We start from the raw sequence: 19,919 nt of genomic DNA on the forward strand, positions 1-19,919 counted from the left end.
GGTCTGAGGGACTAGTTTCCACCTGGGATCCCAAGTCCAGAACAAAAGTGGCGGGGCCACGGCACGGGATGAGGGAAGGGGGTCCTGGGCACCCGCGCGTGGGGGTGCCAAACGATGGGGGCTATTGCGCTGGCTGGCGGGGGGGGCACCTCGCGTGGCTCCGTCCCCGGCCCGACCCCGTGGGGACCCGGGTGCGGCGCGGCGTCCGGGGTGGTCCCGGTGCCCCGGGGGTCGCGGGAGGCTGGGTCCCGACACCCCCGCGAGCTCGCCGCCCGCGCTTTCTGCTCCAGGTGAGGGCGCGGCGCGGTGTCACTTTACCTGCTCGCAGAGGGTCGTCCTGAGAAGCCATGGGGCGGGGCGGGGCAGCGGGCCGCGGGAGCGGGACAGCGCGGCCTCAGGGGCTGGGCTGGAGCGCGGGAGTGCAGGGGCGGCGAGTCCGGGCGGTCCTGCAGTCCAGGACTGGGCCGCAGCACAGCACCGCGGCGCTGCGCGCCCCTCCTCCGCCAGCCCCTCCACCTCCTCTCCGTCTCTCCCCCGCGTCCTCCGCGAGCTCACTTCCCGCTTCCGCAATTAGCAAAGCCCCTTCTCCGGGCCGCCCCCGCCCCTGTCACCCTCCCCCTCCGTCCTGAGGCGCCAGCCCGGGGCACGGGCGCCGGGGAAGCCCCTGGGGCCTGCGAGCGTGGCCAGCGCCGGCGCTGGGCGGCCTCCTAGCCTGGCTCCCCAAGCGGGTGTCCGCGCGCAGCCTGGCTGCGAAAAGATCATCAGCCCTAAACCCGGCTGCACTCTCGGGTCACTTCGCTGGCTTCCTGATTGCGCCCGAAGCCAGGAACCAGCTTCCCCAGCACAGGCCTGGGCTGAGATGCCTGCCTACTATTTGAGCAGTCTCCTGGTCTCCAGGCAGGTTCTGCCTTTGCATGATGGCAGGCGCGGATAACCTCGACCTGGATGTTAGGGTTTTTTGTTTGTTTTTTGGTCATTACATGACCTCCATGGTAGGTGCTCCACAAAGGGAGTGAAAAGAGGACGCCTGATACATACGCATATGGCCATTCTAGAAAAAGAGCTTGGGGTTCTCTCGGAAGCGCGGCATTGGTCCTTGCACTGTGGTTTAATAGAAAAGGGATTATGCACCAACTTACTTAAATGAGCATAGGTTGAAATCGTTTACTGAGAATAAATATTTAAAATAGTTAAATTTACTAAATCTATCATCAATCATAAATCTATTGCACGAAGGTTACAGGCAATTTAAATGCAATAGCACTCTCTTCAGGGTTTTAAATATCCGTGTCTGTCTTGGTACATGAGAATGCAAAGATAGGAAATGGTTTGTAAAAGATCATATAATAGCTTTTACTATACGGTATCAGCAATTTATCCTAAAGGAGCGGCCTCCAGCTAAAAACTCAGCTTTGAAAAATGCAGAAAAGCAGCAAACGTTTACATACCCTCTTGGTGACCAGAGGCGTGCTTTGTGCCCCTCATCATCTCTTTCGTGGTTCTGAGGCCCTTGGCGCTCAGTAGTTTAGTGTCTTATTCTCTGGAATAGGCCATTGAAGAAATACCAGGCCCAGAGAAGAAGGTCCTGCTGGGTGTCTGAAGAAAGTACAACCTTTTAGATGAAGCTTTCTGGGGAATTTGTTAGTGGTTTGGTCTGCTTCTGATAGGAAGGGAAATTTTATTTTTAAAGATTTTATTTATTTATTTGATAGAGATCACAAGTAGGAAGAGAGGCAGGCAGAGAGAGAGGAAGAAACAGGCTCCCTGCTGAGGATTGAGCCTGATGTGGGGCTAGATCCCAGGACCCTGGAATCATGACCTGAGCCGAAGGCAGAGGCTTTAACTCACTCTGCCACCCAGGTGCCCAAGGAAAAATTTTTTTTAAGATTTTATTTATTTATTTGACAGACAGAGATCACAAGTAGGCAGAGAACAGGCAGAGAGAGAAGTGGAAGCAGGCTCCCTGCTGAGCAGAGAGCCAGACATGGGGCTCAATCCCAGGACCTTAGGATCATGACCTGAGCCGAACGCAGAGGCCCAGTGAGCCAAACTCACTGAGCCACTCGGGTGCCCCAGGAAGGGAAATTTTTTAAGAGTATTTTCTCTTTGAATCTATTTTGAGGTTTGGTTTGTGGTTCTTTCTGACTTCTCATGAAGATGGAATTACTTCTGAGGTTGGTTGTCAGGAACCGCATATCAAATCGAGCTATCTTGTTAGCAATAAATAAATAAATAAATAAATAAATACTCAAGTGTTGGTATAAAGCTATTATGCTTTTCAAACCCCGAACTATAATTCATGTATCGTGGTCATTCTTTATCATATCAAACAGGAGAGAGGTGGCAGAAACGCACTTTCAGGTTAATTTTTTTACAAGGAAGATGGACTTATGAACCTACTTTGTTATTCCCTTTCATTCAATTTCCCTGTACCTCCTTTTCTATGAATTGTAATGGTAAACCATCATTATTTTTATTGTTGGCACGTGAGAATTAGAGATCAATGCCCAAAGTGAAAACAGAAGGCAGGTTTATTAAAGCAACAGCACACTCTCTAAGGGAGAGCAGGTGGTATTCCATGAGGTGGAGCTGGCCCTTACTTTGTTTTGGGATTGGATATTTCTTGGTCTTTTTGAAGTGGGAGGACCTTCAACATGCAGTGGATTGATCTCTAATGGAGGCTGCTTCCAATCATTTGGGAGACTCCTACCACAGGTTGGGAAGAGGAGTTGTTGTTGTCATTTTTATTTTATTTTTTTCAGGGTTCCAAAATTCACTGTTTATGCACCACACCCAGTGCTCCATGCAATATGTGCCCTCCATAACTCCCATTAACAGGCTTACCCAACCCTCTGCCCCCTCCCCTCAAAACTCTCAGTTTGTTTCTCAGAGTCTCTCATGGTTTGTCTCCCCCTCCAATTTCCCCCCACTCACTTCTCCTCTTGATCACCCAGTGTCTTCTGTGTTATTCTTTATGCTCCACAATTAAGTGAAACCATATGAAAATTGACAATCTCTGCTTGAATTATTTCACTCAGGATTATCTCCTCCAGTCCCGTCCATGTTGATACAAAAGTTGGGTATCCTTCCTTTCAGAAGGAAGCATAATACTCCATTGTAAAAATGGATCATATCTTCTTTATCCGTTCATCCATTGAAGGTCATCTTGGTTCTTTCCAAAGTTTAATGACTGTGGCCATTGCTGCTATAAACATTAGGGTACAGATGTCCCTTCTTTTCACTGCATCTGTATCTTAGGGGTAAATACTCAGTAGTGCAATTGCAGGGTCATAGGGTAACTCTAATTTTAATTTCTTAAGGAGTCTCCACACTGTATCCCAAAGTAGCTGCACCAACTGGCATTCTCAACAATAGTGTAAGAGGGTTCCCCATTCTCCACATCCTCTCCAACACTTGTTGTTTATTGCCTTGTTAATTTTGGCCATTCTAACTGTGTAAGGTGGTATCCCAATGTGCTTTTGATTTGAATCTCCCTGATGGCTAATGATGATGAACATTTTTTCATGCATCTGTTTGCCATTTGTATGTCTTCTTTGGAGAAGTGTCTGTTCATGTCTTCTGCCCATTTTTTGACATGATTATCTGTTTTGTGTGTGTTGAGTTTGAGGAGTTCTTTATAGATCTTGGATATCAGCCCTTTATCTGTAATGTCCTTTGTGAAAATCTTCTCCCATTCCGTGGGTTGTCTCTTCATTTTGTTGACTGTTTCCTTTGCTGTGCAGAAACTTTTGATCTTGATGAAGTCCCAAAAGTTCATTTTTGCTTTTGTTTCCTTTGTCTTTGGGGACGTGTCTTGAAAGAATTTGCTGTGGCCAGTGTCCAAGAGGTTACTGCCTATGTTCTCCTCTAGGATTTTGATAGATTCCTGCCTCACGTTGAGGTCTTTTGTCCATTTCGAATTTATCTTTATGTATGGTATAAGAGAATGGTTGAGTGTCATTCTTCCATACATAGCTGTCCAATTTTTCCAGCACCATTGATTGAAGAGGCTGTCTTTTTTCCACTGTATAATTTTCTCTGCTTTGTCAAAGATTTTTTGACCATAGAGTTGATGGTCCATATCTGGGCACTCTACTCTGTTCCACTGGTCTACATGTCTGTTTTTATGCCAGTGTCATGCTGTCTTGGTGAACACAGCTTTGTAGTAAAGCTTGAAATTAGGCAACATGAAGCCCCCAGTTTTGCTTTTTCTTTTTCAACATTCCCTTAGCATTTCAGGGTCTCTTCTGGTTCCATACAAATTGTTTGGAATTGTTTGTTGTTGTTTGTTCCAGCTCTTTGAAAAGTTCCAGTGGAATTTTGATCAGGATAGCACTGAAAGTATAGATGGCTCTAGGCAGTATAGACATTTTCACAATGTTTGTTCTTCCAATCCATGCATGTGGAATGATCTTCATTCTTTTTGTGTCTTCTTCAGTTTCTTTCATGAGTATTCTGTAGTTCCTCAAGTACATTTACCTCTTTGGTTACGTTTATTCCAAGGTATTTTATGGTTCTTGGTGCTATAGGATATGGAATCAATTCTCTAATTTCCCTTTCTATGGAAATCAACTGATTTCTGTACATTAATTATGTATCCTGCCACATTACTGAATTGCTGTTATGACTTCTAGTAGCTGGGGGGTGGAGTCTTTTGGGTTTTCTATATAAAGTATCATGTCATCTGCAAAGAGAGAGAGTTTGACTTATTTTTTGCCAATTCGAATACCTTTTATTTCTTTGTGTTGTCTGATTGTTGTTTCTAGGACTTTTAGTACTGTGCTGAATAACAGGGTTTAGAGTGGACATCCTTGTCGTGTTCCTGATTTCAATTGGTAGGCTGTCAGCTTTTCCCGTTTGAGGATGATATTCACTGTGGGTTTTTCATAGATAGATTTTATGAAGTTGAGGAATGTTCCCTGTATCCCTGTACTTTGAAGTGTTTTAATCAGGAGTGGATGCTGTATCTTGCCAAATGCTTTTTCTGCATCAATTGAGAGGACCATGTGGTTATTCTCTCTTCTTTTATTGATTTGTTCTATCACATTTACTGATTTGTGAATGTTGAACTACCCTTGTATCCATGGATAAATCCCACTGGGTCATGGTGGATAATCTTTTTAGTGTACAGTTGGATCCTATTAGCTAGGATCTTGTTGAGAATCTTGGCATCCATATTCATCAGGGGTATTGGTCTGAAATTCTCCTTTGGGAGGGTGTCTTTGCCTGGTTTGGCCTTCTGTTTCTATTTTTGGAAGCAGCTTCAGAAGAATAGGTGTTATTTCTTCTTTGAAAGTTTAGTAGAATTCTCCAGGGAATTCACCAGGTCCTGGGCTCTTGTTTTTTGGGAGGTCTTTGATGACTGCTTCGATCTCCTAACTAGATATTGGTCTATTCAGGTTGTCAATTTCTTCCTGATTCAGTTTTGGAAGTTTATAGGTTCCTAGGAATGCATCTATTTTGTCTAGGTTGCCTAACTTATTGTCATATAACTGTTACAACTGTTGATAATAATTTCTGATGATTGTTTCTATTTCCTTGCTATTAGTCATTATCTTTCCCTTTTCATTCATAATTTTATTAATTTGGGTATTCTCTCTTTTCCTTTGGATTAGTTTGGCCAGTAGTTTATCAATCTTATTGATTCTTTCAAAATCCAGCTTCTAGTTTCATTGATGTGTTCTACTGTATCTCTAGTTTCTATCTCATTGATCTCTGCTTTAATCTTGATTATTTCCCTTCTTGCATGTGGGTTTGGCTTAATTTGTTGTTGATTCTCCTGGTCTTTAAGGTGTAAAGAGAGCTGGTTTATTCTGGAGTTTTCAATTTTTTTGAGGGAGCCTGGTGGGAAGAGTTGTTTTTTACCTTAAAAGGTTTGTTCTGGAACCATCATGGCAACTCTTTTCCATGGGGATGGCAATGCAAATGCATTATGATAGATCTAGGGGTTACTCTGGGGTAGAGGTAGAAGAGGAGAGGACATTTTCAGTACCAGTGTCTCCTGGTTTGTTAGGCCCAGGGTCTCAGAAGTCACAAAGTCGGGAGGTTGTGCCCTCAGTCTTCTAATGTGTAACCCATTTTTCACCATCCTTGCCTCTAACTCATCTCTCACTGCCCACACATTCAGATATAGGGGAATATTGATTGACAAAATATTAATTGCCAAATAACAGTAGTTGGAGAATAAGAAAAATGCAGGCACCTGATTATATAATATTACTTAAATAAAATGTGTTTTTATAAGTGCTATTGGAAGTAAATTCCTCAATACTTTAATCACACAGAATGATGGAATCCTAGATTTTTTTTCTTGTATTTACTAAGAAAATGATCATGCCTCAAGTATATTAAAATGGAATAGGGAAAATTAAAAATTGTTTTAAGTTGATTTGCGTGTGTTGTGCATATGTGAGAGAGAAAGTGAGAGAGAAAGAGAAAGAGAGAAAAAGAGAAAGGGAAAGACAGAGAGGTGGCTGCAGTGAATTGATGAGTTGCAGGATAGATTTTAAAGTTTTGTCTTTTGCTTTCTACATTTCCTTTTCCTTAGGTTCAAGAGAACAATCAGTAATATCTCAGATGCCTGCTGGTAACATCAACAGAAAGAGTTAGAGGTTCCCAGAAAATTAAAGATGAGATATAGTTTTCCTGACATAAGGAAAGTCATTTTTTGTCCCCAGCTATTTTCAATGATCTATACCCCACCTGTGTACTTGCCCAAGCACACTTCTTCCAAAACTTCCTGGATGTTCTTACAAAGAAATGCAAAAACCTCACTAGTTAAGGATTTTGAGGGAACAAGGCAATGGGAAAACTAACAGTCACCACCAGACCAGGAAATAGCCTAAGCTATTGAGACAATAAATCAGTGGTAAAACTCCTAGTGCTATTTCAAAAGTAATCAAGGCCTTGCATTCCTTGTCCCAGAAAATGAGCCCAAGACCCCATCTAGTTTATATCTGCTCTTGAAGCCTGCAGAGTCCCTTTCCCTTGTCCAACAGTTACCTCTGCTTTATTCTAACGTTGAAGTTTCTGCCCTCGGTGGAATACAAGCTTCATTCAGGTGAACATGCAATACATATTGCACAAATACATATGTGGATGTGCATGCATCCACAACCTTATGACCAACCATACACGGGATAATAAAACTCTCCCTTCTGAGTATTCATCTTAAATACTAAATAAAAATCTCTCTTCTGTTCCAACAGTCAAGGCTTTGGAACTTATTCCCTGTGATCTCCTTGTATGCTGTAAACAAAGATTCCTTTGTTTGACAACTCCACCTGTTTCTGTGATTCACCAAAGACTGACCTCAGTTAGTTCAGTTACTGTAATGGCTTTCACTACTCTGATTCTACCTCTGCAAGTCTCCAAATTTAACTATTTTTTTTCTCCCAGTTCCGCATGTTCTTGGCTTTAAACTGCAACTCTGAAGAGATGATTTGCTTGTTTAAAAAAAAAATCAAGAAAAGGGAGTAGTAGTCAACATTGTTACTTTGAACTTCCTGCCCTAAGGGGCTCTCCTGTTGTTTCTCTTTGACTTCCTGGACTAAAACGACAGAAATTTGGCAATACATCACTCCCCAATCCAGATTACTGACAGAACAGTTTATACTCTTAGAAAAATATTAGTTTAAAAGATCACACAATTAAATACTTAAGCATGTAGTGTAATATAGTGGTTTACAAGAAATATATTTTGGTCATCTGAATATTTGGTTTTCAACCATGGCTACTGACTCACAGCTCCTAAAACTCTTGGAATTTCCTGTGATAAGGGTGAGAGAGGTGTGTTTTGTTATGTTAATGAAGTGACCTTCAGACCTCACTCAAGGCAAGGGCTGTTTGCCTGAAGGACCAACCACTTGGTGAAAGCCTTCATAACTTTTTGCCCAACATGCCTCCCCTTCCTCCCAATTCAGGATTATCTGGGGAGGGAAGAGGAGCTGGAGATTAGATCAGCAAATGACAATGATTTAGTCAGTCAGGACTATGTCATGAAGCCTCCACAGAAAACCTGAAAGGACTGGGTTCAGAAAGCTTTTAGTTTGTTAAATGTATGAAAAGGCAGGAAGAGTGGCAGTCTTACAGAAGGTAATAGAAGCTCTGTGCCCATTCTCCATACCTTGCCCTGTGCACTTCTTTATCTATCTATTGATTTAAATCTTCTATTATATCTTTTAATAAGCTGGCAAACATAAATTAAGTATTTTTCTGAGTTTTGTGAGTCCCTGTAGCAAATTAAAAGAACGTAAGAAGTAGGCCACTGGGACCTCCAACCTGTAGTTGCTCAGTCACAAGCACAGGTAATAACCTGGGGCCTACAGTGAGACTGGCATCTGAGGTGGGGTTGGAGATAGTCTTGGAGGACTGATCCCGTAACTGATGAAATCTTACGCTATGTTCAGGTAGATAGTGTCAGAATTTAGTTGAATTCTTGGAGATCCTGATGTTGTCTGAAAATTATTTGGCATTGTTGGTATGATGTCCTAAAACCCAAAAAGATATAGCTACCTCAAAATAAGAATAAGGTTGACAGCTTATATATAATAAGTGAGTATATCAGGGATTTAAAATATACCCAATAAATAATGTAAGGAAATAAGGAAAGATTTTGAAATAAAAACAAGAATAAGAACCTAGTGGTACTAATAGATTAAATATATGTAATCTAGTTGAATTAAGAATAAAGAATACAATGGATAGAATACGTAATGGATTCAATAGAGATAAGAAGTCACGTAAGGATATAGTCATCTGATACCAGCAAAGCATTAAAATTATCAATATAAAAGAGGTGTAAGATGTAGGTGATGTGTGTGGAACAAAAGCTAGAGAAAAAATTAGATTTCCTTACTACTCATAGCCTGTTGACAAGTCCCTGATGTTCCTCTGGGGACTCAGCTGCTTCAATGTGGACACGTCCACTCAGGGCAAAAAGCATTCTTAGTCCACCCCCCAGGATACTGAAAATCTACTTTCACATGTAAAAATTACTTTGCAAACTTATTTATCTCTACTTCCCACCCCTGCCCTCAAGATATACATTGGCAATCATCTCCCAAGCATATACCCACTGATACACATCAGAAGAGTCTCTTCCCTAAGTTTTTACTAAATAGTAATAAATGACCTTTCCCTAACAATAGCTAGCCCCCTCAAGGTCCTGGAAACCTTGTTTATAAAATACCTTGGAGGCTTGTGCTATCCCTAACCTCCTCCCAAATTGAAAGTATATAATCAGCCACTCTTCATGACCCCCCCCGTACTCCAAATAAATAAATAAATATTTTTTAAATAAAATAAAATAAATGACTTTTTTTAAAATGAAAGAAGAAAAAAGGAAAGAAATATTTGAATATTAATGTACATCTATTTCTCAAGCATAAAATAGTCAAGACACTGGATTAAAACTTACATACAAGAAAAGAAGAAAATATTCATAACTATAGTTGACTCTATGAATCCCACACTAGGGCATACATACCAAAGACAAAAAAAAAATCATAAGAGTTAGAAAAAAAGAATTCATTAATAAAGAAACAAGAATGAGACTGACAGAAAATTTTTAAATAGCATCAGATATAAAAAAGAATGAAGTAATAGCTTTATTATCTTGAAAAAAATAATCACAAATGTAAACTTTTAGATCCTTATAAAATGTCATTGGAATAGGAAGGCATAATAAAAAAAAATATTTTCAGGAATACAGACCACAGATAATTTGCCTTAATTTGTGTAGGCAGCACTTAAATACTAATATTATTTTAACAATTAAAATAATAAAAATAAATAAAGAAAGAAAGAACTGGAGTGCCTGGGTGACTTAGTCAGCTCAGGTCATGATCCCAGGGTCCTGGTATTGAGCCCTGCATCAGGATCCCTGCTCAGTGGAGTGTCTGCTTCTCCCTCCCATTGAGAAAATAAATTTGACTTATTTATTTGAGAGAGATAATCTTTAAATTTTACTTATTTATTTGAGAGAGAGTGAGAAAAGAAAAACATGCACACAGCAGGGGGAATAACAGAGGGAGAGGGAGAAGCACCCCACTGAGCAGGGAACCCCCTGCAGGGCTTTATCCCGGGACCCGGGTATTATCACCTGACTTATAGTTAGACACTTAACTGACTGAGCCACTCAGGTACCCCAATGAATACAATCTTTAAAATAATAATAATAATAATAATAATAAAGAAATAATATTTCAGATAGTATGATTTTTTTAATGTTAGACTTGGTATAAAAACAGGATGACATACTTGTCTAATTATAAGCAAAAGACTTTGATAAGTTCAGATGCAGTAGTACATAAAAAATTTAACTTCTTTCATTAACTGATAATTTAATTAGATTAAATTAAGAGACATCAAAATTTAGAGAATCTAATAGTCCTGATCTATTAATAAATGTAGCCATCCTGACCCCAAAACAATAGTCTTCAGTAAGTATATAAGCATAAGTTGAACATTTACACAAACAGGCCATTATTTAGGCCAGAAGTATATGCCAATAAATTCCTAGAGTTAAATATCAGGCTATATTTTCCAAGAATAAGGCAATAAAATTAGAAAACAATGACCAAAATATTAAATTCATATAATTGGAAGTTAACTTCATACCTAAAAAGAAATAATACAGCTAATTCAGAAATTTTTAGAATTACAGTACTTTGGTAATATCAACTCTCAAAATGAGTAACGGACAGGTGGGGCTAGGGAGGAAGAGATCGATAGGAAACTTTGTGAACAGGCTCTCAGAAATCCCCAAAATGTGGTGTGGGAAAACCAGAGTAAAGAGATAAATTGGACCACCCTACCCTAGGGAAGAGCACCCTGATCTAGGCATGTGGGATGGAGGACCACCCTGCCCTAGGTGTATGGGGTGGGTCATGTGGGGTGGGTGTCTCTATGATAATCACCTGTAACCAAAAAGAATAATCAGACCCTAAAAAGGAGGTAAGCCACTGAAGGAGTTATTGATAGAGATGTTAAAAGGATTAAAGTTGCCTGGTTACCTTTTTATAAAAAATAAACCCTGAAGGCACTCATTGTTAACTGTGTGGGGACCTCTCTTAGTTGTGAGAGCTTTTTCTATATATTCACTTGATAAACTTCTGTCACTTACTCACTCTCCATTGCCCACGAGATTCCTTCTTTGACTCCAAGAGACAAGAACCTAGCTCTCCCACATCATTCCCTAGAGTTAAGTATCAGGCTATATTTTCCAATGATAAGGCAATAAAATTAGAATATAATGACCAAAATATTAAGTCCATGTAACTGGAAGTTAACTTGATACCTAAAAAGAAATAATACAGCTAATTCAGAAATATTTAGAATTACTGTACTATGGTAATATCATTTGTGAAAATAAGTGACAATAATTAAAGGTATGAAGGAAATCTAAAGGTTTAATTGTATTAATTCAAAAGAAAAACAAAACAATACAACAAAAACACCAAAGCATAAAACAACAAAACAAAACAAAAAGAATATAAAGGCAAAACCTAAGAACGACAGCAGTAATAACAAAATATTATAGAAACAAACAAATTTTTGGAATAGATTAATAAAAAAGATTTGACCAATGAGTACTGGTCAGGAATACTCAGAGATGATGAAGATAAAATAAAATACTAAATGAAATGTATAAAAACTAAATTAAAGACCTAAGAGACTGATTAAAAATGCTTCTAGAAAAAGAGTCTAATTTTAAGACAATAAAATTAATAGCACCATAGAGAAAACTGTATTTGTGACATAGGGGATCAATTAGAGATGATAAAGTATTTCCTTAAATATCAAAGATAACAATTAGACTCAGTGGCTCAGTCAGCTAAGCCTCTGCCTTCACCTCAGATCATGATCCCAAGGCCCTGAGACTGAGCTTGACTCCCTGCTTGGTGGGGAACCTGCTTCTTCTTTTCCCTCTCCCTCTGCAGCTTCCCCTGCTTGTGCTTGTTCTCTCTCTCTCTCTCTCTCTCAATAAAATTTTAAAAGTTAAAAAAATTAAGAAATAAGCATCATAAGGTAAACATATTTATTAAAGTGATTAATTAATTTATATTAAAATTAAATATTTCCTTGCAATTAAGTACAGTGTGGAGAAAAAGTTAATAGACAACTGACATAGGAATGAACAATACTTAAAATATTTAAAACTGACAAGGAATTATTAGATTTAGACTCCATGATGATCTCTATGTATGTGCATATAAAACACCTTAAAATACTTTGTAGGAATGTGCTACAGGAAATTAAAGAGACAGGGAGATAAAGGGGGAAAAAAATAGCTCAACTTGAAATGACTAGTTAGTTGCCACTGTGTTTTATTTACATTTTCCACCACTTTTTTGGTCAATGAAATTATTTTACATGTATCTATTATTATCTTGTAGGACATGTTATACTAATATCATTATTAATGAAGTTGAGAATAAGAATATGATGCCTCATTTCATCATAATTGTTAAAAATGATCCCTGAAGCTGGTAAATGCAGGAAGCCAGAAACAGAAATAATAATTAGCACCAGTTCAAAAGCTTGTCCACCTGGAACCCGTAAGAAAATCCAACTAGATCCTAAAAATAATGAGTGATTTGAGGAAAATGGACAGGGATATAGATTTCCAGGTGCTTTTTACTTATAATGGCAATAGCAACTTAGACAATGTAATGGAAAAAAATCTATTAATTGGCAGTAGGAAAATTATTAAAAAAATATAAACCATAAGCCAATGAACTTGGGAAAATTATGAAGAATCTACATAAACATAAAAAGAAACAATATGAATTTGCCAAGGCACATTCACATTTTTAAAAATAAGTTAAAAGGGGAACAATATGCCATAATACATATATCAATGTTTTTCATAGAAGTTTAGTATAAAAAATAAACATTTTAAATAATTTATTTGGAAAATGATATCACATATCTGAAAAACTTGGAAGAAGAAATGGATAACCATGACTAAACAAATGTAGCAGAAAAATGATTTACAATAATAGATAAAAGCTATTCAAAAATGCAGTGAATATTGGCCAAAGCTTAGAAAAATCGATAAAATATAAAATGTAAAATGAATTCATAAGTGAAAAATAGAATCCTATTAAATCTAATTTGGAAAGAACTAATAATTTTTTTTTTGCCTGAATCTGCTCTGCCTTTCATTAGGTGGGACACTGACCAAGCCCACTCAGCTCCTCTCTCATGCCCAGTAATAGTAAAGTCAGGGACATTAATTACTTCTGGGATGAATTTTAACCACTGTGGATAGGATGCAGAAGCCAGTGGGTTAAACAGATTCTTTCTTGTTTCAGGAAAATAATTCTGAGATGTATTCTGTGCATTAGGATTGATGCTCAGTTGTCTACAATCATAATCCACTCAGTCTGAACTCATATATGTTTCTTCTGGACCACTTAGCTCTTCTCATTCTCTCCTCTTCCACGTGATCAAATCCCAAAATAATTATTTAGGTTGTGTATGCAAGTCCTGATTTTGAAGGGAAGCTCAGTTACAGAAAGAGATGAAAATAAAGATACAGGGAAAAAAATGGTGCACTTGGGTGACTCAATTAGATAAGCATCTGACTCTTGATTTCAGCTCAGGTTGTTATCTCAGGGCGATGAGATGAAGCCCCTATAGGCTCTGTGCTGGGCAAGGAGGTTGCTTAAGATTCTCTCTTCTTATCCCTTTCCTTCCACCCCTCACCTCCCATGCTGTCTTTCTCTTAAATAATAAGCACTGCTGAACTATCTTAGATTCTGTACCTTCTCTCCAGCCATGAACCTATCACTGTCTTTAACTCTTGAAAACTTCATTAGACAAATTGATGTGGTGAAGGAAGCAATATGAGAAAGCCTATTAATCTGATGAGCATGGAACTGAACAAACCCTATAGATACTTTCCCTTTGACTTCTAGCCTATCAATACCTACAGTGAGTCACATACACTCAAGATTATTGTTTTTATTGTATACTTCATATATTCATTAATTTTTGACTCGTTATCATTTTGTTGAAGTGTTAAACTATGGTAATAAACAAACTTTTAATTAACTTTTCCTCCTATGATACAAATATAACTTGCACTTGAACTTTAGCTAATTTTATGTTCTAAAATTGTCAAAACAAAATGATCAAGGTTTCTAGATTATTTACTGTATTTTCTACTATATAATATTGTTCTATCTCTTCTGTATAAAGAAAATGAATGCTTGGGGCTCTTGTCTCAGTGCGTTAAAGCCTCTGCCTTCTGCTCAGGTCATGATCCCAGAGTCCTGGGATAGAGCCCCACATCAGGCTCTCTGCTCAGCAGGGACCCTGCTTCCCTTCCTTTCTCTCTGCCTGCCTCTCTGTCTACTTGTGATCTCTGTCTGTCAAATAAATAAATAAAATCTTAAAAAAAAAAGAAAATGAATGCTTGATAACTAAATGAATGCTTTACTGAACAAATTAAATATGGCAATAGCATTTTATTTTGTCATGCTTTACATAGTAAACTATAATATTATATCACTGGTCTACAAATAATCTACTCACATAGTCATTTGGAAGCTTTTAGCAAAAGAATTCTTCCTCCTGATTGTAGTATAAAAGCCACAGAAATATACAGAAGACTCCTAGGATAGAAAGTTAAATCCAGTTATCCGTGATGCCTTGAGTAGGACCTGACCTATGTATGTCCTGGGATGCACTAGTAACTGTTACATGTGATAGGATTATATTTAATATATACAGTTTCATTTACTTCACAAAGGAGATATAAATTTGAGAATAAAATATTTGATGAATCTATAAAGTCTATATCTATTTGTAACCAATGTGGTAGAATTAAGATGTTAAATTGAAAAAAAATTTCATTGAACACGTACACATATTCAATTGTTTTTCTATATATAAACAGCATTATTTATTTATGTAAATAAATGCATTGTCAGTAAAATCCATTTACTTATCAATCATAAGGGTAATTTTAAGTACTAAGAATAAGAAATATGTGAAAAGATAAGTGTTCAAGAGTGCAGTTTGTGGTAATTAATACAATATGATAGGCTCATAAAAAAGATATATTACTTGAACTTAAAAGCTTCTGTAATTAAGCGATGACCACTTGAAATTTGTAATTAGTCTTGCTGAAGTTTTTCCTTGCACTTACTGCCCTTCCCCAGAAGTTCATTAAGAATTTCTGTGAATGTCCTTATGTTTAGTCTCATTCATGGATTCCACTGCTGCTCACAAAACAAAGCCAAAAAGAGAGGTAACTCTATGTGGCACTCCATCCACAAGCAATACATTCATAAATAATTAAAAAGCTCTCTACTTCATTTGTTACCCATTCAGCTGATGATTTAAATGAGTAACTGAGGCCATTTTATCAGCACGTTTAATAGAATGCGACTCAGAAACTTCACAGTGTTATTTAAGAAGAAATGTTCATGTGTTAAGGTTTTTATTTTTTTAAATCAACAAAATAACTTTCAAATATTAAAAGCAAATGTCTCCGTTTCCTCCAAGTTTCCTTGCTATGTCAAAGTTATAAATAAATACATTACAATCGTATTTTGAGTAGTAGATAAAAAGCAAATGTTTTGAAACTGTCTGTGGGTTGAGTGTCTGGGTTAACTTGTATAAATATCTGAACTCAATGTATTTAGACTTTATTAGATGGTTTATTTTAGACTATTTAAAAATACATGCTCAGATAATGACTTAACATTATTTTATTCATTTTAATAAATAAATTATTTTATTTAATTATGTTTAGATATTTATTTATTAAATTAATGATTTAATATTTAATAATCTAAATTTGAAATATTTTAAATTCTAAAAAATATTTATTTAATTAAATTGATATGTTTGATATAAATATTTAATAAATTATTTAATCATTATTATAATTATGCAATACATTATGTATTGTGTAATAATTGCATTTTAATAAATAAATAAATGTATTATTTACATTATTTTATTTTATTTTATTTTATTGACAAAGAGAGGGAGAACGCAAGCAAAGGGAGCTGCAGGCAGAGGGAGAGGGAGAAGTAGGCTCCCAGCTGAGCAGAAAGATCAACCTGGGGTTCCATCCCACGACCCTGGGATCACCACCTGAGTCGAAGGCAGATGCTTAACTGACTGAGCCATCCAGATGCCCAAGGCTTTGTATTCTTAGCTTCTAAATATTGATGCTGCTTCATCTCTGGAGTTAGTAAATTGATGTTGAGAATTCATATCAAAGAATTGATAGTAGCTGTTAAACAGAAACATGTAATTTAGGGGGAAAAAAAAGAACAGAAGGAAGAGAAAGGCCAAAAGTCAAAAGCACATTAATATAAAATTTAATTAGATAAATAAAGCTGATATTCCTAAAGGGGGCTAATAAAAGAGCTGCAAAGAGCTGATAGGATTAGGAAAATTGTCCACTCCTGGTCATTTCATAATTTTAAACTATTCCTTATTAATAAATATACTTAGTTCCAGAAACACAACCACATAAGGACATTTCCACCAAGTTTCCTCTAACAGCATTTACAAATTAGACGTTCAAACAATGTAGTTCGTTATATGTTGCATCTGTATCTTAAAGTTTAAACACTTTCTGTGACACATTTTCTAAACAATTAAAATAAAAAAAATATATATATATATATACCTTATCCCTAAATGGAAAATATATATATATATATATATATATAGAAACCTTATCCCTAAATGAAACCTTTCTTTGTTTATTAGCTTAAATAGGTAAATTAGCAACAACAACAACAAACAGCTAATATTATAGAGGTAGGAACAATTTACCTTTTCATTCATTGCTATTTGCTAAAAATTCCTATTTTATTTTTTTCTCAAGTCTGTCATAATAATTTTCTAAATCTCCTGCCTTATTCAATTTTTTTCTTTTAGTGGAAATCTCTATTTCATATTTATTTTCTCTTCCTCCACTCTTTGCTCTAATAATTCAATGTATTATTAGATTTTCTGTTTTTCTCTTTATCCAGATATATCTTTTCTTTCTTTCTTTCTTTTTTAAATAATTTGATTTGCTGGCATTTTACATCAGTACATGCTTTCTTATGGATGTTAGAAATGTCTGTGGAACTATTAGAAGAATAAACTTTTTACCTTTAAGAAGTTTACAGTCTAGAGTGCCTGGGTGACTCAGTTGGTTAAGTGTCTTCCTTCAGCTTAGGTCATGATGCCAGGGTACTAGGATCCAGTCCTGCATCAGCTGCCTGCTCAACAAGGAGTCTGGTTCTTCCTCTCGCTCTGCCCCTCCCCACCCACTCTCTCTCTCTAATAAATAAATAAAATCTTAAAAAAAAGACTTACTGAAATCTGAGACTGAATTACTAAATTCAGTCTTAATATAAGACAGCTAAATAAAAGCAATGATCACAACTGGAAAATTTAGTCAGATCATGGTTTAACATTTTTGGTTGACACAGGACCTCTTTCAGTAACAACTTTCCCTAAATATCAATTTCTTTTTAAGGCAAAAATTTTGACAAGAAATTCAGATCCTTCTCATCATTTTCATATCAATTTAATGTGACATCCTCGGAGTATATAATCAAATATGTAATTATTCTATCTGTTGCCTTGTATATTGCCTGTATCTTTTTCAGACTCAAAGTTCCATTGAGGTAGAGTTTTTTTGTTTTTTTTTTTAAAGCAGAGATTTTTAAGTGTTTGATATATACAAGATGCTTAATAAGTGTTTACAAAACCTATGTATTTCAGAAGCCTTAAACAGGCTTTAAAATAATGTAGGTGATATTAGTAGTCATATCAAACAATTTGTAGGTTTCAGTCATGTAAATAACTACGTTTCTCAGAGACAGAGAAACATACAAATGATCTGGGTCCAGTAGGATAATGCTAGCATGTGTTGTAAATTCTCTTATATGACCTTATTCTTGCAAGAATTGGTTATGTGGCAGAAAAAAAGGTATCACTATCTTATAATTTATTATTTAAAGAGATTTATGGAAGTTGTTAATTTCTTACACTACCCCTTTGTTTCAGTGGACCCAATTTCCGTGGTAATGGTGAGAGGAAAGTAGGCAATTTAGGCAGCAGCAAAAATCTCCTACAAGGCACTATAAAATAAGGCTTGTTCTAGATCATGGGTCTGTCCAAAGGGGAATGTTAAGGGGTAGGATGGATGATGGATGCATTGTGGACTTATAACTATAAGATCAATACTGTTATGCCCCAATAATGGGTCTATGATTATAGGAGCGAGACTGATGTAAAGCGAAGGTCAAGCAAAGCTTTATTTCATGCCAAGCATCAAGAATCTAACCGAACGTTCGGGGCCACACCTCTTACGAGAGAAGGCAACCCTTCTCTGTTTCACAGTCTAGCTTTTAAGGGCAAAGGCCATGCAGTCAGGCCTGGCCACGCACAGGTGACCAATGAGATTTTAACACACACAGGAAACTCCACAGTGAGGCTAGGTGACCAATTGAGGTTCAATTTACCCTAGTATAGACATTTGACCCAGCCTATTACACCTTGATTAGGATTGGTGCCAAAAAGGTTCCCAAAGGGTGTAGGAGTGGGGCATACTCCTTAGTATCTAGGGAGACAAAATGCAAACACCGCCCCCCACCCCCACCCCCACCCCCGCTGATTGATGTCTCCACCTGGCCTGACCCACCCTTGTATATGGGCTTTGTTACCTGGAGCTGATTTCCAGGACTTGTTTTTAAGTGAATCCCCTGGGTGAAGGGGAGCAAGGACAGTTTAAGGGTTAACCTCAATGAAAGACTCTTGCTAAAATATAAAAATATAAAATAGGTCCTTACATTACAACAACTCAGTAGGGAAAGTCCCAGTGTGGTGATAAAAGAAGTGATGTAACTTGCATTGCACATTTTATTTTTAAAACGTGTAAGTTGTATTTTTCCCTGCCATGACATCATACTTTATCTTCGTCTCTGTCTACTAGTTTAAAACTAGTTAAACAAACTCAACAATTTTTTTAAAAAATATTTTATTTATTTATTTGGGAAGGATTGAATATAGTCTGCACTGCTAATATTCTTTAATCGTATGTTCTGAATTTCCTAAATTTAAGAAGTATTTGTTCAAATATTTATCTTTAAATAAACCCTAGGAGACTTTTTCTTGGATTCTGGAAAATCAGTCCATTTGGATACAAATCTTTTTGTCACTGATGGAAATTTTGATAGCCGTTAACTGTGGAATGCCTAATGTATTGTTACAGCAATTGTGATTTGCCAATACATGGGTGATGTGTGTGTGTTGTGTGTGTTTATTTTTATTTTTGATGGTTTTACTCTTCTATGAGATTTTTAAGTAGACATAATTTTAATAAATTATGATTTGTTGAAATTTATCTGAGGTTATATATAATAAAATGAAATTTGTGTGAACTGAAGAAGTGCGTCTCCATTTTTTTTTTCTAAGAGTAGACTGGTCTTTAAAAATTGTCCAAAGAAGTACATTATATTCATTATTAAATTTGATAATATACAATAAAGTATTTATGGTCATATGGAACCATATCAAATTCTACTATTAATTCATATTAATAATTACCATAAGAGGAAAAAGGGATATTTTTCAAAATGAAAATTAGTGTATTTTTCAAAATATGATATAGTGTTATTCACTGAACAGAGGGAGCAAATATAAAAGTTTAACACAGTTTACAGAATGTTTTAACATAAATTGAAATTTAAATCTGACCAAATTTCACAGTTTTAAGTAAAATGATAGCACTTTAAATCCTTGAAAAGTGGTAAGTGACCCAAAACATTGCTTAGAAAAACAAATTTAACACTACACTAGTCTGAGATGGTTAAGTTATGGTACAACTTGCCATTGTGTATCATCAAATGGTCTATTTTTTTCTTTTGGTCTTGTCATTATATTTTATT

The 19,919-nt window shown here is 36.7% G+C and overlaps 1 protein-coding gene across 1 annotated transcript in view; it reads left to right on the plus strand.

The window, feature by feature from the left end:
- Positions 1-347: 347 nt before the first annotated feature.
- Positions 348-19,919, plus strand: part of LOC116567309 (myomegalin-like) — a 65,441-nt gene continuing 45,869 nt past the window's right edge. Inside the window, exon 1 of the mRNA XM_032302294.1 lies at positions 348-566. Coding sequence (XP_032158185.1) covers positions 348-566 — 219 coding nt within the window. The remainder of the gene's footprint in view (positions 567-19,919) is intronic.

The sequence above is a fragment of the Mustela erminea genome, chromosome 10, assembly GCF_009829155.1.
Source record: "Mustela erminea isolate mMusErm1 chromosome 10, mMusErm1.Pri, whole genome shotgun sequence".
Taxonomy (NCBI): domain Eukaryota; kingdom Metazoa; phylum Chordata; class Mammalia; order Carnivora; family Mustelidae; genus Mustela; species Mustela erminea.